General features: G+C 44.7%; 1 protein-coding gene across 1 annotated transcript in view; it reads left to right on the top strand.

Moving 5' to 3' along the window:
* Positions 1 to 27689, top strand: part of LOC112069865 (transcription factor SOX-6-like) — a 259626-nt gene that overhangs the window by 27221 nt on the left and 204716 nt on the right. Inside the window, 2 exon segments of the mRNA XM_024137247.2 lie at positions 7015 to 7085; positions 18713 to 18763. Coding sequence (XP_023993015.2) covers positions 18729 to 18763 — 35 coding nt within the window. The 5' untranslated portion in view covers positions 7015 to 7085; positions 18713 to 18728.

The following is a 27689-nucleotide window of genomic DNA, read 5'->3' as shown; positions in this document are numbered from 1 at the left end:
TGGTCATTTCTCTATCCAACCACCTCTGTAAATGGACTTTTATTCTTGTTATTTGAGGCAGAGTAAATCACATGTAATGTATTTGCGGTGCAAGCATATGAAAGAACGGTTTGATCACAGAGCTGTCTGCCTCTCTTCACAAACACAGGGAAGAATGTTTGATTCTCCCTTTACCGCACCACTGTTATTCACAGAGGAATAGTGAAACACTCAATAAGACAGAGTCAAAAGCCCTGTCACTGTTTCAGCCCTSCACAATAAAGACATTATTGTGTGGTGTCACTTTCTCAGCCTCTCCTGACCTGAGTGTGATTGACAATGGTGAGTGTTTCAGGCAGGTCTACTTTGATCGTTGTGACAGGAGGCCTGGTGCAGCTCCATCTTTAATCTGTGCCTGTCGTGTTCACATGAGAGAGAGGCAGAGAGGAGAAAGAAAGAGAGAGATGGGGGACAAAGACTGAGCTAAAGAGAGAGAGACACAGCGATGGAGAGAGACAGACCGAAATAAAGAGGGAGTGAGGGAGAAAGAGAGCGAGAGAAAGAGAGAAAGAAAGATAGAGCAAGGCAGGAAGAGAAAGAAGGGGAGAGCGGGGAGGCTGTGACAGGTAATAGTGTGCTGAAGCAGCTGTGTCTGGCTGTGATTGGAGCGTTTCCAGCACCAAATAACTCAATGATATGGTGGATTTTTTTGCGTGGAAATAAAGCTTGTCTTTGTGAGCTCATATTCTTTGGCATGCCTGTGCAGTGTGCACTGTGCCAGAGGGAATTTATAGCTTTCTGTTAATCAAGTTATCATAGGGACATCAGCGCTCTGTCTCCTCAACTGCTCTTCTCTCTATCCTCCCCCTGTTGTAGCCTGCCAACCCCCAGGTAACTGCAGCCCGGCTAACCTCCCTGCTGACCTGGGCATCAGCTTGTATTAGCACAGACATGGCTTTGACCTCCCCTTTTTGTAATGACGGCCATTCATTTACTGCATACTACAGCTATGCTTTTTCTCATTCGCGGTGGGCGATGTTGGGAAGGTGGGTTGATTTTGTGGACTTGGATATTGAATCTAACAATGGCTTGAGCCGAGTGCACTAATAGACATTTCTGCAGCAGAATTCTCACCCCCCTTCTCTCCCCTCCACCCCCCATTTCCCCAAGGCTCCCTGCTGTTTAGCCTGGACTGCTGTTATGGGCCCACCTTATTGCCTTATCCCCCCCACCCACCCAGCCCTCCCATAGTCCACAGCCCTGGCTGGGCCAGTGCTGCCTCTGTCTGTAGAGATAACCAGGTCTCAGCCAGGTGGGGACCAACACGCTGATGGCAAAAAGATTGCCTCTATTGTCAAAATAACTACCTCTGCAAAATCCCTACTTTAACATGTCTGGAATAGTGCACTGGGGAATTTTAGAAAATGTTGCAGATCTGGATACAGCTGTGTTGTGCAGGGGATTGGTTTGTCCTGTACATATTTGCATATGCACCCACACACACACACACACACACACACACACACACACACACACACACACACACACACACACACACACACACACACACACACACACACACACACACACACACACACACACACACACACACACACACACACACACACACACACACACACACACACACACACACAGCTGAACAATGTCAATGGCGTTCTCATATTCATGCGTGTCTTTGCTTTGTTTGTCCTGTCTGGACATTGACAGAGAAAAAAGACACTTGTGTAACTACGTTCTGTATAGTTGTTCTGAAGGTTGGCCATTGATTCTCAGCCACGTACATATGAGGTCAGCGAGAGAGACATTACCCGTTATGTGCTGGGGTAATCAAATCAAGCCGAGTCCCCTGTAGATGAACACATGCCTGGAATCTGAAGGTTCATTTGATTGGATCCCTCTCTTCGGTGAGGTCTGTGGAACAGCTTTCACTTACATATGAAAGGAAGGATGTCAGGCCAAATGGTAGCTCCAGAGGGCATACGCTCAATCTGAAACATACGGATAAATGAAAAGTAACCAAGCGAGAAAGAGAGGTTTTTGTATTAGTGTGTAGATTTACTGTAAATCCTTCTTTAACATGACAGACATGTGCGTTTTGGATTATGACCCTAGAGGCCAGCTTTCACTCGTTAGCCCTGACACACACAGGGCTGTGGTCTGGTGTTGGAGAAGTGTCCTGACACAGGCTTGGTCTGGTGTGGAGGAGGGTCTGACACAGGCTGTGGTCTGGTGTTGGAGAAGTGTCCTGACACAGGCTGTGGTCTGGTGTTGGAGAAGTGTCCTGCACAGGGCTGTGGTCTGTGTGGAGAAGTGTCCTGACACAGGTCTGTGGTGTTGGAGGAGTCCTGACACAGGGCTGTGGTTTGGAGGAGGGTCCTGACACAGGCTTGGTGTTGGAGGAGGTCTGACACAGGGCGTTGGTGTTGGAGGAGGGTCTGACACAGGCTGTGGTGTTGGGGAGTCCTGACACAGGGCTGTGGTGTTGGAGAAGTGTCCTGACACAGGGCTGTGGTGTTGGAGAGGGTCCTGACACAGGTGTGGTGTTGTGAAGGTCCTGACACAGGCTGTGGTGTTGGAGAAGTGTCCTGACACAGGGCTGTGTGTTGGAGATGTCCTGACACAGGGCTGTGGTGTTGGAGAAGTGTCCTGACACAAGGTTGGTGTTGGAGAAGTGGCCTGACACAGGGCTGTGTGTGTTGGAGAAGTGTCCTGACACAGGGCTGTGGTGTGTGGAGAGTGTCCTGACAGAGTTGTGGTGTTGGAGAGAGTGTCTGACACAGGGCTGTGGTGTTGGGATGACTGACACAGGTTGTGGTGTGGAAGTGTCCTGACACAGAGTTGTGGTGTTGGAGAAGGTCCTGACACAGAGTTGTGGTGTTGGAGAAGTGGTACTGACACAGTTGTGGTGTTGGAGAAGTGTCTGACACAGAGTTGTGGTTGTGGAGAAGTTTCTGTCACAGGCTGTGTGTTGGAGAAGTGTCCTGACACAGAGTTGTGGTTTTGGAGAAGTGTCCTGACAGAGTTGTGGTGTTGGAGAAGTTCTGAACAATTGTGGTGTTGAGAAGTGTCCTGACACAGAGTTGTTGGTGTTGGAGAAGTGTACTGACACAGAGTTGTGGTGTTGGAGAAGTGTCCTGACACAGAGTTTGGTGTTGGAGAAGTGTCCTGACACAGAGTTGTGGTGTGGAGAAGTGTACTGACACAGAGTGTGTGTTTGGAGAAGTGTCCTGACCACAGAGTTGTGGTGTTGGAGAAAGTGTCCGACACAGAGTTGTGGTGTTGGAGAAGTGTCCTGACACCAGAGTTGTGTTTTGGGAGAAGTGTCCTGACAGAGTTGTGGTGTTGGAGAAGGTCTGACACAGAGTTGTGGTGTTGGAGAAGTGTCCTGACACAGAGTTGTGGTGATGGAGAAGTGTCCTGACACAGAGTTGTGGTGTTGGAGAAGTTCCTGACACAGGTTGTTGTGTTGAGAAGTGTCCTGACACAGGTTGTGGTGTTGGAGAAGTGCCTGACACAGAGTTGTGGTGTTGGAGAAGTGTCCTGACACAGAGTTGGGGTTTTGGAGAGGTCCTGCACAGAGTTGTGGTGTTGGAGAAGTGTCCTGACACAGAGTTGTGGTGTTGAGAAGTGTCCTGACACAGGTTGTGGTGTTGGAGAAGTGGACTGACACAGGCTTGTGGTGTTGGAGAAGTGTCCTGACACAGGTGTGGTGTTGGAGAAGTGTCCTGACACAGGTTGTGTGTTGGAGAGTGTCCTGACACAGGGTTGTGTGTTGGAGAAGGTCCTGACACAGAGGTGTGGTGTTGGAGAAGTGTCCTGACACAGGGCTTTGTGTGGAGAAGGTCCTGACACAGGTTGTGGTGTTGGAGAAGTGTCCTGACACAGAGTTGTGGTGTTGGAGAAGTGTCCTGACACAGGTGTTGAGTGTCGACACAGGTTGTGTGTGGAGAAGTGTACTGACACAGAGTTGTGGTGTTGGAGAAGTGTCCTGACACAGGTTTGTGTGGAGAAGTGTCCTGACACAGAGTTGTGGTTGTTGGAGAGTGTCCGACACAGAGTTGTGTGTGAGAAGTCCTGACACAGGTTGTGGTGTTGGAGAGTTCCTGACACAGAGTGTGTGGGGTAGTGAGGGTCCCTTTAATATAGTCTAGGGTTTGGCCAAAGACAAAGGAAAGGAAAGGCCACCCTTTGACAGAACTACCACAGGTGTCCTTGAGCTCTCTGGCCCGAGGCCTTTGAAGTGAGCACTGTTAGTCTGTCTGTTGGGCTTGTTCAAAGGGCTTTCTGTTTGACAGATCAATCCCTGAGCTCTAGTGTGGGCATAGATAAATGTGATTTTTCTTAAGCGTGCTGTCTGTAATGTGTGGCAACCCCCTGACTGACTGTCCACCTGTGGTTTAATGAGAATTATCTATTTGGCTGATAGCTCACCACCCCGATGTCTCGGGTACTCCAGTAGTGCAGACAGCTGGTGTGTTGTGTGTGTGTGTGTGTTGTGTGTGTGTGTGTTTGTGTGTGTGTGTGTGTGTGTGTGTGTGTGTGTGTGTGTTGTGTGTGTTGTGTGTGTGTGGTGTGCGTGTGGGGTGCGTGTGTGTGTGTGTGAAAGTGTAATGTTTGTGTGTTAAGCGAAAGAAATAGTGTCATTCAGTGTGTGTATGTGTTAACTTTGTGTTAGTTTCCGTTTATGTGTGTTGTGTTTCAGTGCGGTTTGTTGTCACCACCCTCTCTGCAACAGCTGAGTAAAAAAATCAACATTTAAAGGCTCTATGTTATTGTGGACACAATGATGGGTGATAAAAGTGTTGGGGGAAACTAATAAATGAATTTGGAGTTATTGGAATTCTGTTTTAATGAATCCATGATCGTCTCATTAGGGAAAGGAAGGGTTCCCATCTCTGGTATTCCCCAGCAGCCCGTAGGCTGTGTTTCTCAGCAGGAAAAGAGCTGCTGTACTGTACCACACCACTACAATAGTCTCTGTCTGAAACCTCACACAGAGGATTACAACATTTGTTTAATTATTTGTAATATCACTCTGGTTTTTCTTATTATCTATAATCATAATCATTTTTCTCCAGACAAATGATTTTTATAAATAAAAAGCATGATTAACAAAATTACATATTTTCTATTTGTCTGTTACTTTCTCATTGTTTCAATTAACATCACATTATAAATTCAAAGGCTTGTTAATTTCTACCCCCTGCAATTAAAAGAGCTGTCGTTTATTAGCTCTCATTTATTAACGGTAATGAGTCAGATGTTATACACTGAGTGTACAAAACATTATGAACACCTGCTCTTCCATGACACAGACTGACCATGTGAATCCAGGTGAAAGCTACGACCCTTTATTGATGTCACTTGTTAAATCCACTTAAATCAGTGTAGATGAAGGGGGAGACAGGTTAAAGAAAGGTTTTTAAGCCTTAAGACAACTGAGACATGAATTGTGCAACTCAATATTAGGAAGATGTTCTAATGTTTTGTAAACTCAGTGTATGTTTCATAAAGAAACACTTGTTTATTGAATTACCTCCCTGGTTTGTCTTTAATACAGTGCTATGATGTCTGGGTGGAGAGCGCCCTTAGTGGGTTTAAAAGTAAAATTGTGTGTGTTTAGATGTCTGTCCGTCTTTTCTGTCTTTGTTTCTTTCTCTATTTGTCCATCTTGCTGTCCGTGTGTGTGTGTGTCTGTTTTTCCATCTCTGACCCTGTGCTGTCGCGTGTCTGTCCGTTGTGTGTGTGTGTGCAGTACAGTGCAGAGAGGTGAGACAGTGTGGACTCTGGCAGCCTGCTGGCTAGGAAGGCTGGGTCCTTTGAGAGGTTTGACTGTCAGCTCAGAGGCTATAAAGATGACAGCAGATTCCCATTCAGTCAGGGCCAGTCTGTGGGCTTCCTCTCCTATTGTTACTTTCGTCTCAAGGCTGCACATTCAGATCCATTCATGACTACTCTTCTCCCTGGCCTCTTCTATTAACCCTCCTCCCTCTTACTGACATCTCTTTTCTCTACTTTCACACCAATTGCAAATGTGTTGGTATATTTCTCTGTCTCTGTTGGTGTCTTTTATTCCTTGCTAGCCGCAGGAGACCAAGTACAGTAGCACAAATTACTGCAGATCAATTAAGTGTGACCTTAAAAACCTCTGTCCTGGTTTAATTGCGCTGCTGAAGCAGGGTAATTGTATAAATCAGCTGTTAATGAGATCGCAGCTTGTTGTGAAAAACAAGATAATGTGAGGAAATGAACATCAATGAGCTTTGTGCCGTTTCAGGCCTGCGCTGTGGCTGTGCACAATGATCACATCCACTTCTCTCTCACTTTGGATGTTGTTGTGGTTCCTGTTTTGGTGTGTTATTTTCCACTGTATGGAGGTAGAAATATTGATGTTAAATTCCGGGTTAGATAATGGCTAAAACTGGTATGTCCATATTGCAGGAGCTTCGGGTTGTTTGTGTTTTCCTAACAGAGAGCTCTGGCGGTGGCTCAGAGAGAGACATGCCGTCACTAGCAGAGCATGCTGCTAAATAAATCATTAGCCTGCCGCGCTCAAGAAAGAAAGTCAAAATTAAATAAAACAACCACTTTATATGAAAGCCATGTATTTAGTGGAATCTACTGGCTGTAGGACAGATTAATGAGGTATTAGAGAAGTGGATTTTAAACATTGTCTAGGACGTGGTCCCGAACTCTTTCATTACTAACGCTGTTTTACCTCAGCTGTAGATGTTCTGACAATGGGCCAGCATCACCTTCTCCTCCTTACCCCCCTCCCTCCTATCTCCCTCTCTCTCCTTTCCTCTCCAAGTTTGTTTTGATATGTGCAAATAAAGTTATTTTACTGATTGTACAGATTTTATTTTTTTATTACGTATCCATAAAATATGTTGTTTTGAATTGAATGTCTGGGATGGATTGTTTAACTGTTTTGATAAAGAATGAATGTATATATTTTTTAAAGATGGACAAAGAGACATTTATATATTTTGTCTGTTTTTTTCTTCATTTCAGGTCACTTTCATGAGTTCAAAATCAACTAACCAGTGATTGCTGGGTGCTGGGGGTTTAGTCTTTCTGTTTGTGTAAGTACTCTTTTTCCTCCATTTTGATTTCTTTCTGAAGACTATCCAGTTAGATTTCTCTTTTACCCCTGGAGTCTTCCATCCACATTGAACACCTGCATTGAATGAAATACACAAATAAATACTAATATAATGGACGCTACACAATAAGCTTATATTGTTACTTCACATGGTCACTTTTACAATTTAGACTTACTCTACATGACCAAAAGTATGTGGATACCTGCTCGTCAAACATCTCATTCCAAAATCATGGGCATTAATATGGAGTTGGTCACCATTTGCTGCTATAACAGCCTCCACTCTTCTGGGAAGGCTTTCCTTTAGAAGTTGGAACATTGATGCGGGGACTTGCTTTCATTCAGCCACAAGAGCATTAGTGAGGTCGGGCACTGATGTTGGGCGATTAGGCTTGGCTCGCAGTCGGAGTTCCAATTCATCTCAAAGATGTTCAATGGGGTTGAGGTCAGTGCTCTGTGCAGGCCAGACAAGTTCTTCCACACCGATCTCGACAAACCATTTCTGTATGGACCTCGCTTTGTGCACGGGGGCATTGTCATGCTGAGATAGGAAAAGGCCTTCCCCTAACTGTTGCCACAAAGTTGGAAGCACAGAATAGTCTAGAATGTCATTGTATACTGTAGCGTTAAGAATTCCCCTCACTGGAACTAAGGGGCATAGCTCAAATCATGAAAGACAGTCCCAGATCGTTATTCCTCATCCACCAAACTTTACAGTTGGCACTATGCATTGGAGCAGGTAGCGTTCTCCTGGCATCCGCCAAACCCAGATTAGTCCGTTGGTCTGCCAGATGGTGAAGCGTGATTCATCACTCCAGAGAACACGTTTTCACTGCTCCAGAGTCCAATGGCGACGTGCTTTACGTGCTTTACGCTCCAGCCGACGCTTGGCATTGTGCATGGTGATCTTAGGTTTGTATGCGACTGCTCGGCCATGAAAAGTAATTTCATGAAGCTCCCGACAAACAGTTCTTGTGCCGACATTGCTTCCACAGGCAGTTTGGAACTCCCTAGTGTTGCAATTGAGGACAGAAGATTTTTACGCATTACGTGCTTCAGCACTCGGCGGTCTCATTCTGTGAGCTTGTGTGGCCTACCACTTTGCGGATGAGCTGTTGTTGCTCCTAGACGTTTCCACATTAACAGCACTTACAGTTGATCGGGGCAGCTCTAGCAGGGTAGAAATTTGACGAACTGATTTGTTGGAAAGGTGGCATCCTATGACGGTGCCAAGTTGAAAGTCACTGAGCTATTCAGTAAGGCCATTCTACTGCCAATGTTTGTCCATGGAGATTGCATGGCTGTGTGCTTAATTTTATACACCTGTCAGCAACAGGTGTGGCTGAAATAGCTGAATCCACTCATTTGAAGAGGTGTCCACATACTTTTGTATAAAAAGTTTATTTTGGAGTTGTTTATTCAGGTACAGAATCTGTATTTTTTCAGATTCTGCTTTTATTTCTAATAATAATAAAAAAATACTGCACACAATCTGAGGTTAAAGTGCATTTTGACACCAACGTTCTTGTATTCTAGCTTTAGTTGTATATAGAAGACCATGGAACTGTGACACGTACATGCATAGTCAGGCTAGCTAATGACGTCAAGGCCTTGTGAGACTTGTGAACACTCTGTGAGTTTACCTCAACCTCTGAGGCCCTTAGAAAACTAAACCCAGGTGTCTTGGTTCTTTTCCTCACTTTCCATGTCTACCTCCATAGTAGCATGTATAGTGCTTTTGATTCTATTCTCTACGCTAATGTCGGCTGCTGTTATTAGTAGTTTATGGCTGCGTGTCGTCTCAATAAGAACATTCACAAGAGGGAAGAAAGAGTCCATTTCAGGAAACGCAGGCAGCACCTCCGAAAACAGCCAGTATATGGCTGTACTTTATTGCTACAATACGCCTTTAATGGGAGCTCTCTCTGCTGCACTGTTGTAATAAAAAATGTATCTGAGAAAATGTTTCTTGAGCAAATAAAGCCAAGAAAGTTTAGTTGATTTTAATATTTTTTCAAATGTCAGTTGGAGATGGTTTCTGGAGAGGCAGGACTGAATGATATTAATGTGGCTGAGGAGTCCTTGTTGGTCCTGCATAATCAACTGTGGCACTGATAAGAGTCAATCCCATCTCAAAGTTCAYGGCCATTTACTAATACCGACGGTTTATCTCTGCCATTTCTCCTCAAACACAATTGTCTTCAGTGCAGATCAATGCTCCCATCTAAACCAAACTGGCTTATGGTTTTCTGATTTGTTTTGAAGGGAGTGTGGGCTTGTCTTTAGCTCCAGTGAGCAGACAGAATGGTTGAATAACAAAGCCTTAGCAGTGATTACTACCTTTGTCTGCCCAGCCTGTCAGTCAAGCCATTATCACATCCTGTCGCTCTTTGTTACTATAATGATAGGGTTCACATCGGTCAGCTGCTCAGGTAACAAAAAAAAGATCCAGATATCATTTCGCTATTTATTTAGTTTAACATCCAGTCTGGCTGTGAACTGTCTAGTCCTTTTTTGATTCTATCGCTTTAGAAAATATTATAAATTTTCACTTGTTTAGTTCTAATTTATCACCAATTAATACTGCTCAGTGAAAAAAGTTGATAAACGAATGGAAAGAGCATTCATTAGCCAGACTGTATTGCGTGCTAACACTGTGTAACACTGGTGAGCTCCTGATACTACCACAGCTTTACACTTTGTAGTATTAGTAGTAAATTAACCAAAACAACAGTGGTCCCCACTGCTTCCTCTGGAGAGAAAGGCCTGGACCCAAGACTTTAACATTGCTATTGACAAGTTACAGGTTACCTCTCTCTATTTTGGGAATAAMACGGTTGGTTATTGTTGGACCAAAGGGAAAAAGATAACTACAGTAGCTACTGACTAAGAACAGAAAACATCAGCCATGTGGTTGGCATAGGTACAGTTGGTTGAGTAACAGGGTATGCCTTGTTGTCCACTGTTTAGGTGCATGTGTGTGTGTTTGCTTTTGTTGGAACAGCAAATGCTCCCAATGATGTGTGTGTTGAATAAATGACTTGGTACAATGTGTGTACGGACCTGAGGTAGACTTTAGAGGTCTCCTACATTACTTGAGATGCTCCCACTCATGAGGACCTTGATAGTGAATAGCCAATGGAACGAACACCTGAGCTTTTCTCTTCGAAGCAGAAAATATGGTGCATTGTGGGAAAAATGCTTGTAGACATAACGTAATATAATTGTAAAGGTTCTATTAAATTGTTATTCAGTGATTGTAAGTGTTTGTCGTTGAACACAGCACCCAAATATTCCCATTTGAAGAGAAACTATTGGACAGTTAGTACTTTGCTCGCACTGTTATTTAAGAAGTGTCAGTGTGCATTAGAATAGATTGTACCACACTCACTGTGTCTCCCTGTCTTACTGGTTTTAGATGACCTGTGTGTGATGTTCCAAAGGCCTGCTCCACTCCCCTGTGCTCTTCTTTCAGCCAGACCTGACACACTCATTCATCTAAATCCTATGCAACTTGAATCTACATGTTTAATTCATCATAAAACGAGGCGGTGAGTCATTTTGACGGTGTGTGGCTTCTTTTGCTGGACGATGTATTTCATCACTCCTGTGTGAACTCATTTGGAAACACCCAAGTGTGGAGGGCCGAATGTGCTCTTTGTCAGTGTGTGTCATCATGTAATAAGTGATGGACACACAGCAGTCACTCTGGGCTTTGCTCAGTCCAGCACTGATGCCCCTCATGGGGACGATCTGCTGGAGATGTTTTCTGAGAAATTAAATAAACAGCACTTCACCACAAAATGAAAATGAATAACCTTTGGTTGGTTATCTTCTCATCTATTATGTATCAAATGGGCCTGTTGGTTCAGCCAACTGACACTGCCTGCACTGATTATGACCCGTGGTGTAGATAAACGGAGACTGCTTGACAAAGTTATTTTAATTTCATCAGCCTTGGTTTCAATTGCTCCAGAGGAACACTGGGAATATTCAAATTGATTGTTGGCAGATTTCTTTATCTGTCAGGAAAGAGTTTCCGTACAGGTATGTAGATACAGTATGCCTCCATTCCCTAACGCCATATAACCCTGATAGATCCTGTTAGTTGTAAGGTTTGGTGACATTGTGTCTAACCCCTTTAGATATGACAATTTTTCAATCCCCTCTGTATGAGCTGCCATCCCAGCAACATGCTGTTGTTATCGGGATTATACCCTCCTATCAGCTTTATTAGATATGAGGCCTGATTTGATGGCTTGATGTGCTTTATTTGATTCTCTGTAGAATGAAACCTAGTATGGACTTGGCTGCTTTCCTTCCTCTCAAGTTGCAGCCCTTGTAGGACAGAGAGAAGTTTCASCTATTAGCTATATACTGCAGAAAACGGGACCTGAGAACATGCCATTAATCTTCTCGCTTCCCCAGCTGTGGAAAGTAATGCATAACTAAATGTCTGGTCAAATGAATTAATGATTTCAACCATGAACTTTTCTCCCAAAACGCCATGAATCGTCTCCGGCTGATAATGCGCTCCGACCCTGGAGTGTGAAATGCCCGTTGCGTTGAGAGTATCCAGTTAATTGATTCGGAAATTATTTTAAGTTTGTGGAGCCCAGGGGAGTGCTGGGCTCTAATGACGGCCATTTCGGGAGAGTTTAAAACTCTTTCTTTCCATGCCTGGGTTGGATTGGATTTAGCTAACAAGCCCAATCAAAGCCCGGGAGAGGGGAGAGTGACAGGAGGGAGAAGGCCTCCACGGGTCCCATGTATCTACTTTCTCCCTACCCCGCAACCCCCAAGCCCTGTCTGGAGGGGGATGCTGGGAAGGGATCTCTAAAGTCCCCCCATGGTTACGATGTTTATTATTTGAGTTATGTAAAAGGTGCTACCGCATTTAATGTACTTTTGTTTAGGCTATCTTTGTCAATACAGTACAGAAAAAATCATTTTGTTGGATATAATTATTCTCTCCTCGTGGTGTAATTCTCCAGGGTTTTTGTCTTTCTTCTAGGGGTCATTCACTTGTAAGCATCAACATACATTTTTTGCTGTAAACTTACATTTACATTTCTGAAGAAGTTAGACACCAAAACTAATGGGGAATGATTGACTTGGACATAGTATAATGTCATTACTCTTTAAGTTAATTACATGGCTTCACTGTGACTGGCTTTAATTAAGATGAGAAGAATGAAGGTTGAGAACAGCTCACAGTGAGTAAGCATCGTCAGTTGATCTTTCTGAGAAATCAGCTGCCACTGTCTGAAATAACCACCCTGCCTAATTGATCTCAACACGAATGTACTGTAAGCTCAGTAAAGTTGTTTCCTTGTTTGTCCTGGAGGGTGGAGCGGGGTTGGAGGATCCTAAACCTGTGTTAATGTCTGCATTATGCTCAGATGGTCTTGCTGTAGTGTAGCCCGACCCAGTAGCTAGCGTCCGTTACTCCCCCACTAAGTGGCTGGATCTCTGTGCTAATACCAAGGAGCCTGTAATCTGRGCCCATTAGCAGGCGCTGTCATTCAGACACACTGTGTCGGCCTGATTTAAATAAAATGAAATGAAGATGGTTGTTTCTGGTCCCTTGGCTTCAGTCATTGCCATAAACATATGCTCCRTGCCCTGCTTCTCTCCATCTTATTTCTCATTTTAATTTGTTGTGTGGGCTGTGCTAGAAATCACATTTAATACAATCCTCCCAGGGACTCTGTCATATAATAACATGGTAATTTCTGTGTATCCTTTTGAAAAATGARGAAATKAATTCTTCCTGACATGTTGTAATTATTCCAGTGTGAACGCTGGATAGGCTCCCTCCCCAGCYCCCTCCCCAGCCCCCTCCCCAGCTCCCTCCCCAGCCCCCTATGTGTCGGAGGCAAGCGGCTGCCGACGGGTGCCAAGGTGCTAATGCTGACCAGCAGCCCGTTTAATTTGAAACATGAGCAGACACCTTTCAACACACCTTCTTAATGTTGGAGTGCCTCACAAATTAATTCACTACTCATCTGGCAGCTCTAGCTCGGGGGGATGGAGAGATGGGACACTATCACTATTAGTCAAGCGTTAGGTTTAGTCTAGCTTGTGTGGTGTGGTGTGTGTGTGTGTGTGTGTGTGTGTGTGTGTGTGTGTGTGTGTGTGTGTGTGTGTGTGTGTGTGTGTGTGTGTGTGTGTGTGTGTGTGTGTGTGTGTGTGTGTGTGTGTGTGTGTGTGTGAAAACACTGGGGATGTTGGCGATACTTGGACAGTTTTTTCTCTAATCCTCTCCCAGTGCTCAGTAGGGCCACCCTTTCACACATCTCCTCTGGCGACTGAGAGGTCTGAAATGCATTTAATTAGACCGTCTTCAGCCGTCATTAATACAGCCCTCCTATCTACTAGAACACTATTGGGACAGACTGGAGAACGCAAATTTGTCCCCACCATGTATGAGTGTAGCCTTATCTTAAACATCAACCCCGTCCCTGCAAACATGCAAGGCTCCATTCCCTGTGTCCTCCTGAAGGAATGTGTTAAGTACCTCATAGGTAGTGGTTGTTGTCTTTCCCCAGCACAGGTTGAACTTAGTGTCTCTCTCTATCCAAGCCAGCACAGCAACTCTATCCTGTTCCTGTCAGACAGATCCTCCTTACCCCCCCCTCACCCTTGCTCCCCCTTCCTACCCACTCCCTTCCTCCTCTTCCCACCACCAGGATCCCACTTTAAATATAACCCCCATGGGATCACATTAATTAATTGCCTGAATTAAGACACCGCAGTTGTTCCTATATGAAATATCTTCTGAATGACAAGGCAATTACACCCAGAGCTTGGTTTATCAGAAAAGAAAGTAATCGCTGCTCAACAAGGGAATCTTAATATCATCACTGGCCAAGAGCAGAGGTACTTAATATAAAGCAGCGCTCTTCATCCAGAACTCTGCAGAAATTTATATGATTAAGCAGAACTAAGAGTGGCACATCCAAGTGTGTGTGGTGCTGTGTGTGTGTGTGTGTGTGTGTGTGTGTTGTGTGTGTGTGTGTGTGTGTGGTGGTGTGTGTGTGTGTGTGTGTGTGTGTGTGTGTGTGTGTGTGGTGTGTGTGTGTGTGTGTGTGTGTGTGTGTGTTATACTATGTATGTGTGTTAAGTGTAATTCTGGGGTAATTTCTCAAAAGTGTGTAGGTATGACACATGCACTCTCACATGCACAGTCACACACACGCACACACATGCTCACACCGTAGACAAAAAGCTGACACCAGACAAATAGACCTTAACTGACCATAGCATTCTCAATTAAACCATCCCATTGACATTCACCTCATCACGAAGTCCTCATTGAATGGTCAGCCACTGGATAGTCAGCAGCCAAATRTTTCCTAATTACCTGGGATTTATCATTTGTACTTTTTCTCCCTCCATTCTCCTGTTTTAGCCTGACATGAGGTCACAAAATAGGGTCACAGAGGACGTTATGATTATGGAGTACAATATTGAGTCATCAAGATGACGATATTTCCTAAGAAATAAAGAGTAAAAAGTAAAAAGCAAGGAGGCACTCTTAATCTCATTAAAATACCTTTATTTGTATGGCATGTTCAATGGAACAAATAGACACGACCAAGGCCATGCTGCCGAAACACGTCAGAGTTTTAAAATATTTGTTCCATTGAACATACCATGCAAATAAAGGCATTTTAATTATATGAAGAGTGCCTTGGTCCTCCTTGCTTTTTAACATCCATTTTTTTTATTTAACTAGGCAAGTCAGTTAAAAATATATTCTTATTTACAATGACGGCTTAGGAACAGTGGGTTAACTGCCTTGTTCAGGGGTAGAACAACCGATTTTTACCTTGTCAGCTCAGGGATTCGATCTAGCAACCTTTCGGTTGGTGGCCCAACGCTCTAACCACTAGGCTACCTGCCGCCACTGCATTTGTTGGCTGCTTTTCTTTCACTCTGGGGTCCAATTTACCCCTTTTACCAAAGAGCACTTTCTATTGACAAAGACCTACTATTGTGTAGCCTAGCAGTGCCTTCCTTCCTGTAGTTTGAGTTAGTGCAAGGCATTGTAGACATCCAGGCTGTTAGAGAGAGAGGGAAAGTGTGTTTTCCACTGTAATTATGAACAGAATCTAAGGACCTGTGACAGGAGGGAAAAAAATAAACAAACATAATTTATTGAACCTATGGGGCCGGGTTAAAGACACAGAGCTGTAATTGATTTGGTGTGTGTGTGAGAAAGAGAGAGAGCTTTTGTGTGTGTGTGTGTGTGTGTGTGTGTGTGTGTGTGTGTGTGTGTGTGTGTGTGTGTGTGTGTGTGTGTGTGTGTGTGTGTGTGTGTGTGGTGTGTGTGGTGTTATGCTCGTTTTATGAGTGGGAGAACAGAGGGCTTGCAGGCAGCCGTGGCGTCATGCTCTGGGAGAAGAGAGGAGAGCTTTGTGAGCGGTGGGTGGGTCCCCCCATGACTCAGAGAGGAGGAGAGGCGTCAACATGGCCGCCTGGCCCAGAGGAATTAACGTCCCCACACCCTGGTTAATCAGTGCCATCTTGGCTCTACGTCATCACCCAGCTAGGGAGCAGTCTCCTCTTCTCTCCTCCATCACTGTGGAAGAACTGAGACACAGACAGTACCAAGCCCTCAGCCTAATGACTGCTGCTGCTCCCTGTGCTGTCCAGAGTTGTCTGGGACATGGTCCTCCATGTCCCCCTGGATACATCGGTCCTCTTACTCCTCTTYTCCMYTCTCCTCTCTMAACTRCCTGGGCTGACATGTAGGCATAGGTTATAGCCAGACTCTCCCATTAATTAAAAGTCACTTTCCAGTGACCAAGTCAGACATGGTGGAGTAGAGTCTGTATGTAGGTGGCCGCTGTGTCTCTCTCTCCGCTGGGCTCAGCTCTGCTCAGCTSTAAGCTGGCCTGGGCTGTTAATGACTGAAAGCTGGGAGCAGCGCTCCATGCCAAGACCCACATGGCTGTGGTGGTGCATTAATTCAGCAGTCAATTTGACTGGAAGTTTGAAATCTGTGCTAGGTTAGGGGGACGTGCTGAAGCTGTGTTAATAGCTAGCTTGTTGTCCATATGGTGCTGCTTTAATGGAGCACATTTACTGCAGATGGTGAGAGTTGGTTGGGCAGAGACAGCTTTTGGCAGAGGTCCGTTCTTCGAAAAGGCTGTCGTGAGCCCCAGCGCTAGCTGTCTTTAACACTGATGTCTATCCTCCCTATTTCTCATTCACCAAAACGCTACCCTTGAAATGTGGCCTGCTCTTAGTTTAAAACTCCAGGCTCCCCTGTTTTCTTTATGGATCTATGGAGAGGAGCAAATACAATGTGGCTCAGTCGCTTTTTCATGAATTCGGTCTCCAAACCATATCTTTACTTCCGTAGGGCGACGTGCTTCAGTTGTCTCCATTATCACAATGGAGTTTTAGACAGCACACACTGCTGAGGAAACACAGGCAGAGAGACAAGAGGGAGGAAGAGAGAAAAAGAGAGAAGGAGAAAGATAGTTGTGAAACAGTAACAGAATGTGTCCAAGCAGCAAGAGAGATGCAGAGGGAAGGAGACAGGCAGACAGACAGAGAGATAGAGACAGACAGACAGAGATAGAGAGAAACAGGCCCTTCTGTATTGGCACTTCCTGTCCTGGTGGCAGGCTGGTCCTCTGCTAGACAGTGAGCTTGCTGAAGACTATGTTGTGGAGCCACTAAAGCATGAGACATGCATTCAGTGTCATGACAAAGGAACCCAGCCTATGGCTCACTGTCCATTCACTCAGTGGGTTTTATCTAGGTTAGTTTAAGTTYCCTGTGGCTTTCCATAGCCTTGTTGCCTCTCTTGCTAACCTGTTATCAAGGAATCTAAACTCCAAACGTGTGTTTGGGGCACATGATGACGGTCTATTATGCAGTTATGTTGTGTGTCTCTCTGTGTTCAAGTCAGTCCCCTTACTAAAGATGAGACGGAGAGAAGACTGAGAAAGAGAGGAGAGAGAGAGAGGAGGTGCAGAGAGAAGTGTGTGTGTGTTTTTAACACTTCTCAGAGTGGTGAGGAGACACGCTTGATCGGTTCGCCATGATTTGACTGTTGTTTTCTCACGTTGTCACTGGTGTGATGTTGGTATTATGTGCTCTGAGAAGAGCAGGGCTGAGTAGAGTGGGGAACAGAGCAGAGCAGGGCTGAGTGTAGTGGAGCGGGGAGCAGAGCAGAGCGGCGTCACTGGCCTAACCCCCTCCTCAGACACCTGATTGTGAGAAAGTGTCGGCTGAGCCCACTGGGTCTCGCGGGTCCAACGCCCTGCTAAGTGCTGGCCAGGCTAGCCTGAAAGGCACAGTGTCCTTGGTCCTGTCACTCTTTCCATTCTCTCAGTGCCTTTGTCTCCACAGCCTCACTGGAGGAGAGGAGAGGAGAGGAAAAAACAGCAAATTACACCCATGTCCCAAAAACTGAAAGCATTTAGGGCCAAGATGCTGGATCTCTTTTGCTCTGATGTGTGTTATTTATGATGACGTCTGCAAGGGAGTCGACTGTTACAGCAGGAGAAAACACTCATTAGTTTCAGCAGGTTTTTTTTCTTTGCCGCTACTGAGTATTGCGTTTTCTAACATGGGTTTTGAAAAGCACACTCCAGCTTTAGCTCTTGGCTGATCAGATGCTGGTGAGATGGCGATGTATTTTACAGGACAGGGATGTGATGATGTGTAATACCGAGACAATTGAATAACAAGCTGAAACTACACTGTGTGTCTTTCTATGAATTGGTGTGATGACTAGTACATATTTATTTTTGCTGACTTTACCATTGTCAGAGAGGGAAGCTCGTGGCTGGTTTTACAGTCTCTCTGAAAAGGGAATTTCCTGGTAATTACTCAAATTTTAGGCTATAGTTTTGATATCACTGACGTACTTGTATTCCAACCCTCCACCCCACGGCTCCACTCCCAATTTGTTTTCTGTAATAATATGTTGATGATAGTGCTTAAGGAGAAGCACACAGCAATCCAAAATCACAATATACTGTACATACAGTATATATTCTGAAGAACAATAACAGAGGTTAATGAAACCTGTTGGGAATCATTTGCAGCCATGTGCTTCCAAAATGTTTCGGGCGAGGCTTCCGAACAACCTCTCCGAACAGTGACATTGTGAACCACACCCTCCCGCCTCCTTGGCGGTGCATGTCCCATCATTGGGCCCCTGTGGTGGGGCTCCTAGAAGCCACAGAGCCCTCGCCACACAGCTGGACCACCTCTGGCTGCTCCTTCTACCACTCTGAGCCCTGCCAGAGGCTGGTCTGGGATCAGTGGTTACAGAAATGTATGTGTCACTCTGGAGAGAGCCTAGGAAGAAGGCTGCGCTAGGATCAACAGGAAAGGGTTTATTTGTTGCAAACATATCATCAGGGCCTTGCTGTATGCAAATCCACTCCCCTCTCTGAGGAAAGACTAGAATTAATGACGTCAATGCAAAGAAGAGAGGATGAGCTTCCTATCCTCCACACTGCCTTAATTAAAGACATACCTTATTAGAAGAGAACGATGCATGCATTGCTCTGTGTTTTTTACATGTTGCTTTTTTTCAGTGTTAAAATGGTTCTCTATGTATTTCTCCTGCCGCAGAACCCCACACGCTGACATGGAGGGCTTTCTTCGTAGCAGCTTTTTACTGAGGTTAGTTTCTTTTTCAGTTGTTGTTGTAAAGTCGTGGGTCAGGGGGTCAGGGGCTAAACTCATCTGTCCCTTCACAGCTCCAGCTCCCGACACCTAGCCTTAGATCCCGTCCCTCCCTGGCTGGGTGGGGTCGGTGGGAGGGCTGTGTGTCTGGGAATCCACCCCAGCTGTATGTTGTGAGTGTAAAATAGTCACTTCCACCTTTCCCCCTCTACAGCGCTCTCCGTGGCATGCTCACACTGATACCCACCACACTCCATAGTCAGACTGAAAGCAGTTTCCACTCTAACCTCACACACAGATGTGTAGAGATACCCCCCCCATCTCACCCCTGGGTACTGTGCCTCTCAAACTAGGGTTTCCGTGTTTGTACTGCATGCTTTTGTCTGTCCCCCTCTTCTAGACTCATGACCAGGACAGGTGGGGTGGGGGTCAGGGTGGGGCTTGGTTTGTTATGTACTGTTTCCTGTTGTGTGTGTGTGTTTGTACTCGACCGCAAAGTCCAAAAAAATTAGACCTTGACGCTATTTTTCTTTTAAACCCATCCTGTGATTGTATTTAAGAATTTGTGCTGTTATAACACGGAGGAAGTCAATAAGTGAGTATATTCGCCATTGGCTCCTCTTTCCTCTCTTTCTCCAGGCTTGAATGTTGCAGCCTAATTAATGGTGCCTCGTTAAAAGACGCAGCAGCAGCAGGATCTGCCTTTCAAAGCTGCTGTCAGCCAAACTTTAGTAAAGCTAATGAATCCTCTTTGATTCTTTTTTTCAAAAGGTCATTTATTTGATTAAATTAACAGCATTTTTTTTCTCAGAACTGTTGGAACCCGGTTAAATAAAGGATGTGATAATGCCATGGATATAACACAGCTTTAGATCCTATTTTAAAATACCCCATTAGTATCTAGTTTGAAAGGTTACTATTGAGTGTCCTTACTCTCAACACAGACAGCAGTAAAAAGACGTCCGATGAGAAAAAATACATCTCAGTCAATTGCCCAGCACAGAATGACATGAGATTTAAGAGGCGGTATAGATCAGTCATTTAATTCCAAATATAGCACAAAAACTATCTGGGTTACCTTATCTAGAATACACATACACAAATCAAACATATATCTTAAAAAATCATATTTATTAGAAATGTCCTTAAATAGACTCTTCTACTTAATTTGCATGTAGCCTCCGTTTCCAAGGCGTAGTGAGTGTTACATCTCCCGTGTTGGCCGGAGGCTGGGGATCATACTCAGGCATGTGGTGGATTATTGAAGGTATGTTGCCTCTATTCATTTCCACTGGGCCACTAATGCTACAGAGTGGAGGATTGTGTTTGACTCCAGCCACCTGTTGAAGCAGCACCAGTTGGGCAGATATCTAGCTGAACAGAGGGTGGGGGAGGGCTGAAGAAAGCAACACCTCTTAAATCCAACTGAGATTCTTACAGCCCAATAACTTGAAGACCCAMATCGACCCACATAGACAAAACATGACCTTTGACTGCTAGCCTCTTTCGTAACAATATCYTTTTGTTCTTTGTCGAAATCATTACTCTGAGAGAACASTGCGATTCATCTAAGTAAATGCATCATTACGGTTCCTAATCCACATCCTTCTGTCAATGTCTGTTTTAATTAAATGAGAAGTGCCAGTGGAACGATATCACGCACACATGCTCGGGTGATTGGAGRACAGAGGCCTCAACAATCAGGCCAAGATTAAAGGCAGGCTTTGCCTCAGGGTTTGGCCTTTTGCTTGGCCATGGCTTGTTGTGTCCTGGGGAGGGAGGGTTGGAGGGAGAGAGAGAATGAGAGAGAGAAACAGGAGGGGAGGGGTTTGGGAGACGGACCATGTTTCTTCAGTGTAGCTAGCACCACAACATATTTTCTTAAGCAACTGAATTGGGTCAAAGGGGGATCTGTCAGTGCAATTATGTGAAGTATGACAGCCTTGTGTCTCATTAATACATCTATTTATGTGTAGTACTCTGAAAGGACATGTTGTCTATTAAACTCAGTCGTCTCCCCAGCTGTGTGGCCCAGAAGTTCCACTTCTGCTCTGACAGAGGGACAGATGTCTAAGGTGACTTTTCACATTTCAGGGGCAGATGTCTAAGGTGACTTGTCACATTTCAGGGGCAGATGTCTAAGGTGACTTTTCACATTTCAGGGGCAGATGTCTAAGGTGACTTTTCACATTTCAGGGGCAGATGTCTAAGGTGGACTTTTCACATTTCATATCTGCGTCACTCACTAAAATACCGCTGGAAACTAGTAATTATTTTCATTAATGAGTCATCACTTCTTGTTTTGACTCATAGTTGCAATAGCTGTAAAAGTACCAATCCCATTTTCAGTTTAGAAAATGTGCTGGTTGTTAACGGCGCTGATGCAGGCAGAGGAATATCATTGTGAAAAATACATCAGGGAGAACTTTAACAGGTTCACTTTATTTAATAATGTGCATGAGCCTTTGTACTGTCTTAGAAAATAATGCATTCTGTTTAAATTCTCACATGCAGAGCGTACGTCTGCAACAAAGTGAAAGAATTGACTAATGATAACGTTAGAGCACAATGTTTTTTAGTGAATGGATCTGTTCTTACTCACATTAGAAGCCAACTTTGTTTGTAGAGAAGCAGTGTTTCAATTTAGCGGCATATTTTATGAAGAACAATGTGATTGTATTTGGCAGATTGTGTGTGTGTGTGTGTGGTGTGTGTGGTGTGTGTGTGTGGGGTGTGTGTGTGTGTGTGTGTGTGTGTGTGTGTGTGTGTGTGTGTGTGTGTGTGTGTGTGTGTGTGTGTGTGTGTGTGAGAGAGAGATCTGTAACAGTCCCTGGCTAATCCCAGTAGAGAGGACCTCCTCCTGTATCTCTACCATTATTTGATGTAATGAAAGGAGAAAGTGTGTAACAAGGAGATTGTTAATTAATTTAGTCTAACAAGATGAAAATAAATGCAATCCACTGAAGGTTGACTAGGCAAAGGGGCCCACTTAGCATTCCTTCTCCTCCCCCCTGCTCTCTCTTGCTCTCCCCTGCTCTCCCCTGCTCTCCCTTGCTCTCCCCTGCTCTCCCTTGCTCTCCCCTGCCTCACAATGGAGCACATTTAAAAGGTGCAGCTCCGCGTTTGGACAACCCCACTGAGCTTTCACCCGTTAAATGTAGACGCAAAACATCTCACTTAACGTTTCTTTCAGCCCTTACAACTAAATCTACAATWATCACCTTCCATGTGAGTGTTTATTAACCTCAATATGATTGTGATTAAAGCTGAAWATKTATMTATASCTACMAWTCTTWRCTTTTTWAATGTGCTGGAATCTAATCAAGATAACACATCTCAGCCGCATTGAGTTGATGTTATTCTCCATGATTATTTATATTGTTTAAAGAAACCTTTTTGACATGTTAGTTAGGAGGGTTTCTCTGTCTTTTAAGGCTGACCATAGAGCCATTTCCCTTTCCTCAGGGAGAGATGAGTGAAAGGAGTAGATCTGGGCCTGTTCAAGCATCTAGCTAGTTGTTACTCTCCATGTCCTCTCAGAAGGGTCTGTGTGACTTCCAGCCTTTCACCATATGAATGGCCCTGCTCTAATGAGGCTTGGTGGCTATTTGAGCGGCGAGAGAGACAGACAGAAAAGAGGACATTTTTCTAAAAAGCCAGACAGTTGTCTTCATTCACACCACTTTCAACAAATCACCAGTCTATCAAGGACATTCTTCTGTAGACAATTCTATACAGGGCCTGCATGGCAGCACAGACCAATCATTATGGGACCCATTCTCTGCTCCCTTAGTTCTCAAGTCCACAACAATGAGTTGTTGATTGTGTGGACAACACCAGAACAATTATGCTCTCTGTTTTGGTGGCARGGCAGCATTTTAAAGTCAGATCCTTAATAATGGCCTCATTATTGTTATTCTTAGACCAGGCCTCAGGATAAGGAATAGTTGCTCACAGTACGTCATTATTTAGCACATTCCGATTAGCTCATCATGTTGTCTATGTACGAATAGAATCATATGTAATTTAAGGCGAGGGAGCTGTGCTCGCGGAACGCTGGCCACTGACTTAAAAGGTAGCACTTGATAGGCCATTAATACGAAGAAAGGTGGGAAAAAGAAGGATTAGAGCTGTTGCCGTAGTAACTCCAACTTCCATCTGCGAGGGAACAATGGACTTGTGTTCCTCCACCACCTTGGCTTGAAAAAATAGAAAGCGAGGGAGAGAGAGTTCTGAAAGGACAAGACCCTTTTTAACAACGGCGTGGAATCCAGGCCTAATAGGCTCTTTGGTGTGAGCTGTTAGACGAGACCACTGGGGGATAGGACAGCGGAAAGGTCACCATGTAATCCATGGACAGCCGAAGTCATCATCCCTTTTTACAATAGCAGTTTGTTTTGTGCTGCTTCCATGTGCTCAACACAGACACGGAACCTGCAGTTCACACGTCAGTCACACTAACTGGAGGGAYAGAGAGAGAAGAGAGAGCGAGAGAAAGGGTCTGTATAAGGGACGTGAGACRGTTTAGGGAAAGGGAGAGAGAGGGGAAACATGCCACACGGCCAAAACCTACTTGTTCCCTTACTGACTCTAAATAAACACAAACTRGATTTATRCCAGAGACTTGGAGGAAAAATAATTCTCCAATTAGAAGGATMTGTCAGAAGCTACTTGAAGTGCCTCCAGCCTTTTCCCATCCCTGTTCCCTCWTCCCCGTGCAGCAGGAGAGGGGAATGCACTGCTTCTCTATTTGTTTCTGACACCTCTAGTCTACACACTGCTCTGATAACAACGTTCCCTCTTGGATGATCTCTCTACACAAACACACCCTAGGAKTTAGAGGATCTATTCCATGCCTAGTACTAACAGGTACACATGATATCTTAACACAGTCTTTCACATAATTATATACGGCAAATGATAAAAGCAAACCAATGCAATAACTCMATTGCCAAACCCTGAGGAGTTACAGTAGTAATGAAAACACACGGTTGATATACTGTGTCGTTTTTTTATTTGAATCGTTGTATAAAAGTTCCTGTGAGGAGAGWGAAAGCACAAAGAGCTGATGTGATAGCTGAATACTCTGTCTGGTCCAGAGTGGGTCCTCCTAAACCACTGCAGAGTTATAACCGTCTATGATCTACRGGCGTATGTGTTTCTCTTTACGTTTTATGTCCCTTATTACAGCTGCAATACGTCTGCCCACATTAAGCTAATTTATGGCCCAGGCCACTGATACAGCAGTATAGGTTAATGAATTTGGCATTACTAATGAACTGTTATTGAGGGCGGAATATGAATCCAGAGTCTGGAGAAATAGCAGAGCAGGGAAGGAGAGAGGAGAACGGGAGGGACAGCGGACTGGCTGGGGTAGATGGGTTCATTTCTCCCTTTAGTCTTTTCTTACCACACAATGCCAAACTGTCCACAGAGTCCTCTAAGGAAAGCTGTTTTCCAACGACCCAGTCAAGTCTCATCACAGACTCATTCCTGATCGCAAGTATCTGAAACGAGATTGTTGATAAGATTATCTTTAATTGGACAGAATGTGTTGGGGAGGAAAACTGTGTGTCCTCAGTCAGTGGAACACAAGGATAGCCTCTTTACAAAACTTCAAACACAGGTGTCTCTCAATGCTGCGCTTTTCTCACTTAGAATTATGGATATTTTTCAAAGAAAAACATGCATTTAACTGTTTAATTTCTCCATATCTGCTTTGATTTGATGCTTAGTGCCTCCTAAAAAAGCTTATATGAATAGCTGATGTGATTATGGACTTTGGAGGTGAATTGAGGTCCTTTACATCCCATACAATGTAGAAAATGTCTCCTCTCACACCAAACAATGGGCAYGTTATGCAAGCAGAATCGAGCASTTAGGTACMTCACATTTACCTCTTAAAACAGGAAACTACATTCAGAGAACCGGGGCCATTCAGSCAGAAAAGGCCAACAGTGACAACTTGGAATATTGTGCCGCGTTCGTGCTGACGTACATTCTCCAGAAACAGTCTTGGCCCTGCTGAGGAAACATTGAGTCTCTTACTGACTATGTTTGCTATGACACTGCTGCTAGTACACTGCCCCTATACCATAAGTCAGCAATACCACTACCCTAACACATTGTTGGCAGTGTGGCGCAATTTTACAGTCTCCATAATACTGGCCTCTTTCGCCCCGTTCGCTTTCTTTGTTTCTCTTTCTTTCCATCTCTTTATCTCTCCCTCTCTCTTTCTTTCTTTCCCTCACTCTCCAGCCCCAATTTCTCCACAATCTACTCCTGAAATATCGCGGCGTGAGCCAGTCTTTGCAATTTATGATTTCATTATCCATGTTAGTTTTGTGATTAGACTTCTGTCCTCCAGGGAATCGAGACCTCGCTGCTCCTCTCTCTTCCCTTCTTCTCCCTGCAATCAGTATCCCCATCTGATGACTGGCGCATATAATTAAGAAGTTATGAATTGCAGATCGCGGCTTACTCTTGGCTGGTGTATCATATACATTAACTCTAACTTATGAAACAAGGGTCCCCGGTAAAGAGCCACTTCAGTGAATGAGAGAGGCCCAGTGAATGGCCATTTCAGGATAATAGCGTTTATAAGGGGGGAACTCCATTAAAAACACACACGGCTATATGATATGCCGTTGTTTCTCCCCTCTGTGTGTGGTGTGTGTGTGTGTGTTTTTTGTGTGTGTGTGTGTGTGGTGTGTGTGTGTGTGTTGTGTGTGTTGTGGTGTGTGTGTGTGTGTTGTGTGTGTGTGTGTGTTGTGTGTGTGTGTGTGTGTGTGTTGTGTGTGTGTTGTGTGCGTGCGTGTGTGTGTTTGATGTGCATTGTCATGGCCTGATGCCATAGAGCGGAAGCGTGGCCCAGTTCTAACCAGCCAGGGCTAGCCTGCTGCACTTCACTGTGGAGGCAGTGGGCACAGCACAGTCAGGGCTCCCACTCTCCCACAGCATGGGGCTCTATCTACTGGCCAGCCACGTCAACACACAGACACACACAGGCAGGGTGTTTATGAATCATTCAACATGAGGTATTTTCCCCCGGACTGGCAGGCCCACGGTCTTACTGTATGTAACTACCATGGTCTCACGCTCTGTCCTGCCGTGATGCAATCCCCGATTGGCTCTGAGTGGAAGAGAGGAGAGGAGAGACAGCTACTTCACAGGGCCTGACTGACTGCCACATCGGAAAGGGGAAGTGGGACATTTTGACAGATTCAGAGAAAGCTTTTAGAGATGTCTCCTCTCCAGACCCTCTGCTGTGTGGAGTTATTGACAGAGGTACAGATGGGCCTCTAAGCCACGWCACATGATCTCTCCCCCTCTCCCAGAATTTAATCTTCTCCTGACGTTCTTAGATGTTCAATTCTGTAATGTGGTTCATTTCATGATACGCATTACACAGGTAGTCAGAGACAGAAAGAGACAAACAGATCTAGAGAGACACTCTGTTCCATGCCGAGTCTAGTTAAGTGATGGGCCAAGCATGAGTCTACCTTATTCATTATTCAGGAGTTAGCTAACTCTCTCCTTGCTTTGACGTTCATTTGTTTTTCACATTAAGCCTGAGGCAAAGCCGTTCTGATTTAGTGTTTGGCACCTGTTGTGTTTAATTCAGGAACACCATTCCTAAAAAACACAGCCCCCCTTTATTTTTAGCTTGTGAGCTGTACCTGCCATTTATAGCCGGCTGGCTTGTTCTTAGACTGACTGGCTGGCTGGCTGGCTGACTGATACTCTGCTGATGTCTTACAGGGGATTTGTACATTACACTGCAGGAGCCCGGGGAGGCCCTCCCACAGAACAAAGATAAAGACACACACCTCGTGCACCGCACACACACGCACACACGCATATACACACACGCAGCCACACATACACTCCTCATACGCAGCATTTCTACACATTCAGATACATAGTTACAGTACCATATACAGTTGAAGTCGGAAGTTTACATACACCTTAGCCAAATACATTTAAACTCAGTTTGTCACAATTCCTGACATTTAATCCCAGTAAAAATTCCCTGTCTTAGGTCAGTTAGGATCACAACTTTATTTTGAGAATGTGAAATGTCAGAATAATAGTAGAGAGAATGATTTATTTCAGCTTTTATTTCTTTAACTAACATTCCCAGGGGGTCAGAAGTTTACATACACTCAATTAGTATTTGGTAGCATTGACTTTGGGTCAAACGTTTTGGGTAGCCTTCCACAAGCTTCCCACAATAAGTTGGGTGAATTTTGACCCATTTTGACCCATTCCTCCAGAACTGGTGTAACTGAGTCAGGGTTGTAGACCTCCTTGCTCGCACACGCTTTATCAGTTCTGCCCACACATTTTCTATAGGATTGAGGTGAGGGCTTTGTGATGGCCACTCCAATACCTCAACTTTGTTGTCCTGAAGCCATTTTGCCACAACTTTGGAAGTATGCTTGGGGTCATTGTCCATTTGGAAGACCCATTTCTGACCAAGCTTTGACTTCCTGACTGATGTCTTGAGTTGTTGCTTCAATATATCCACATCATTTTCTTGCCTCGTGATGCCATCTATTTTGTGAAGTGCACCAGTCCCTCCTGCAGCAAAGCACCGTGGTGATGGTGTTCTTCGGCTTGCAAGCATCCCCCTTTTTCCTCCAAACATAATGATGGTCATTATGGCCAAACAGTTCTATTTGTGTTTCATCAGACCAGAGGACATTTCTCCAAAAAGTACGATCTTTGTCCCCATGTGCAGTTGCAAACCGTAGTCTGGCTTTTTTATGGTGGCTTTTGAGCAGTGGATTCTTCCTTGCTGAGCAGCCTTTCAGGTTATGTCGATAGAGGACTTGTTTTACTGTGGATATAGATACTTTTGTACTTGTTTCCTCCAGCATCTTCACAAGGTCCTTTGCTGTTGTTCTGGGATTGATTTGCA

Source organism: Salvelinus sp. IW2-2015, unplaced genomic scaffold (assembly GCF_002910315.2).
Source record: "Salvelinus sp. IW2-2015 unplaced genomic scaffold, ASM291031v2 Un_scaffold1137, whole genome shotgun sequence".
Classification (NCBI taxonomy): domain Eukaryota; kingdom Metazoa; phylum Chordata; class Actinopteri; order Salmoniformes; family Salmonidae; genus Salvelinus; species Salvelinus sp. IW2-2015.
The sequence above is the reverse complement of the archived record's forward strand: the minus strand, read 5'-3'. Positions and strand labels throughout refer to the sequence as shown.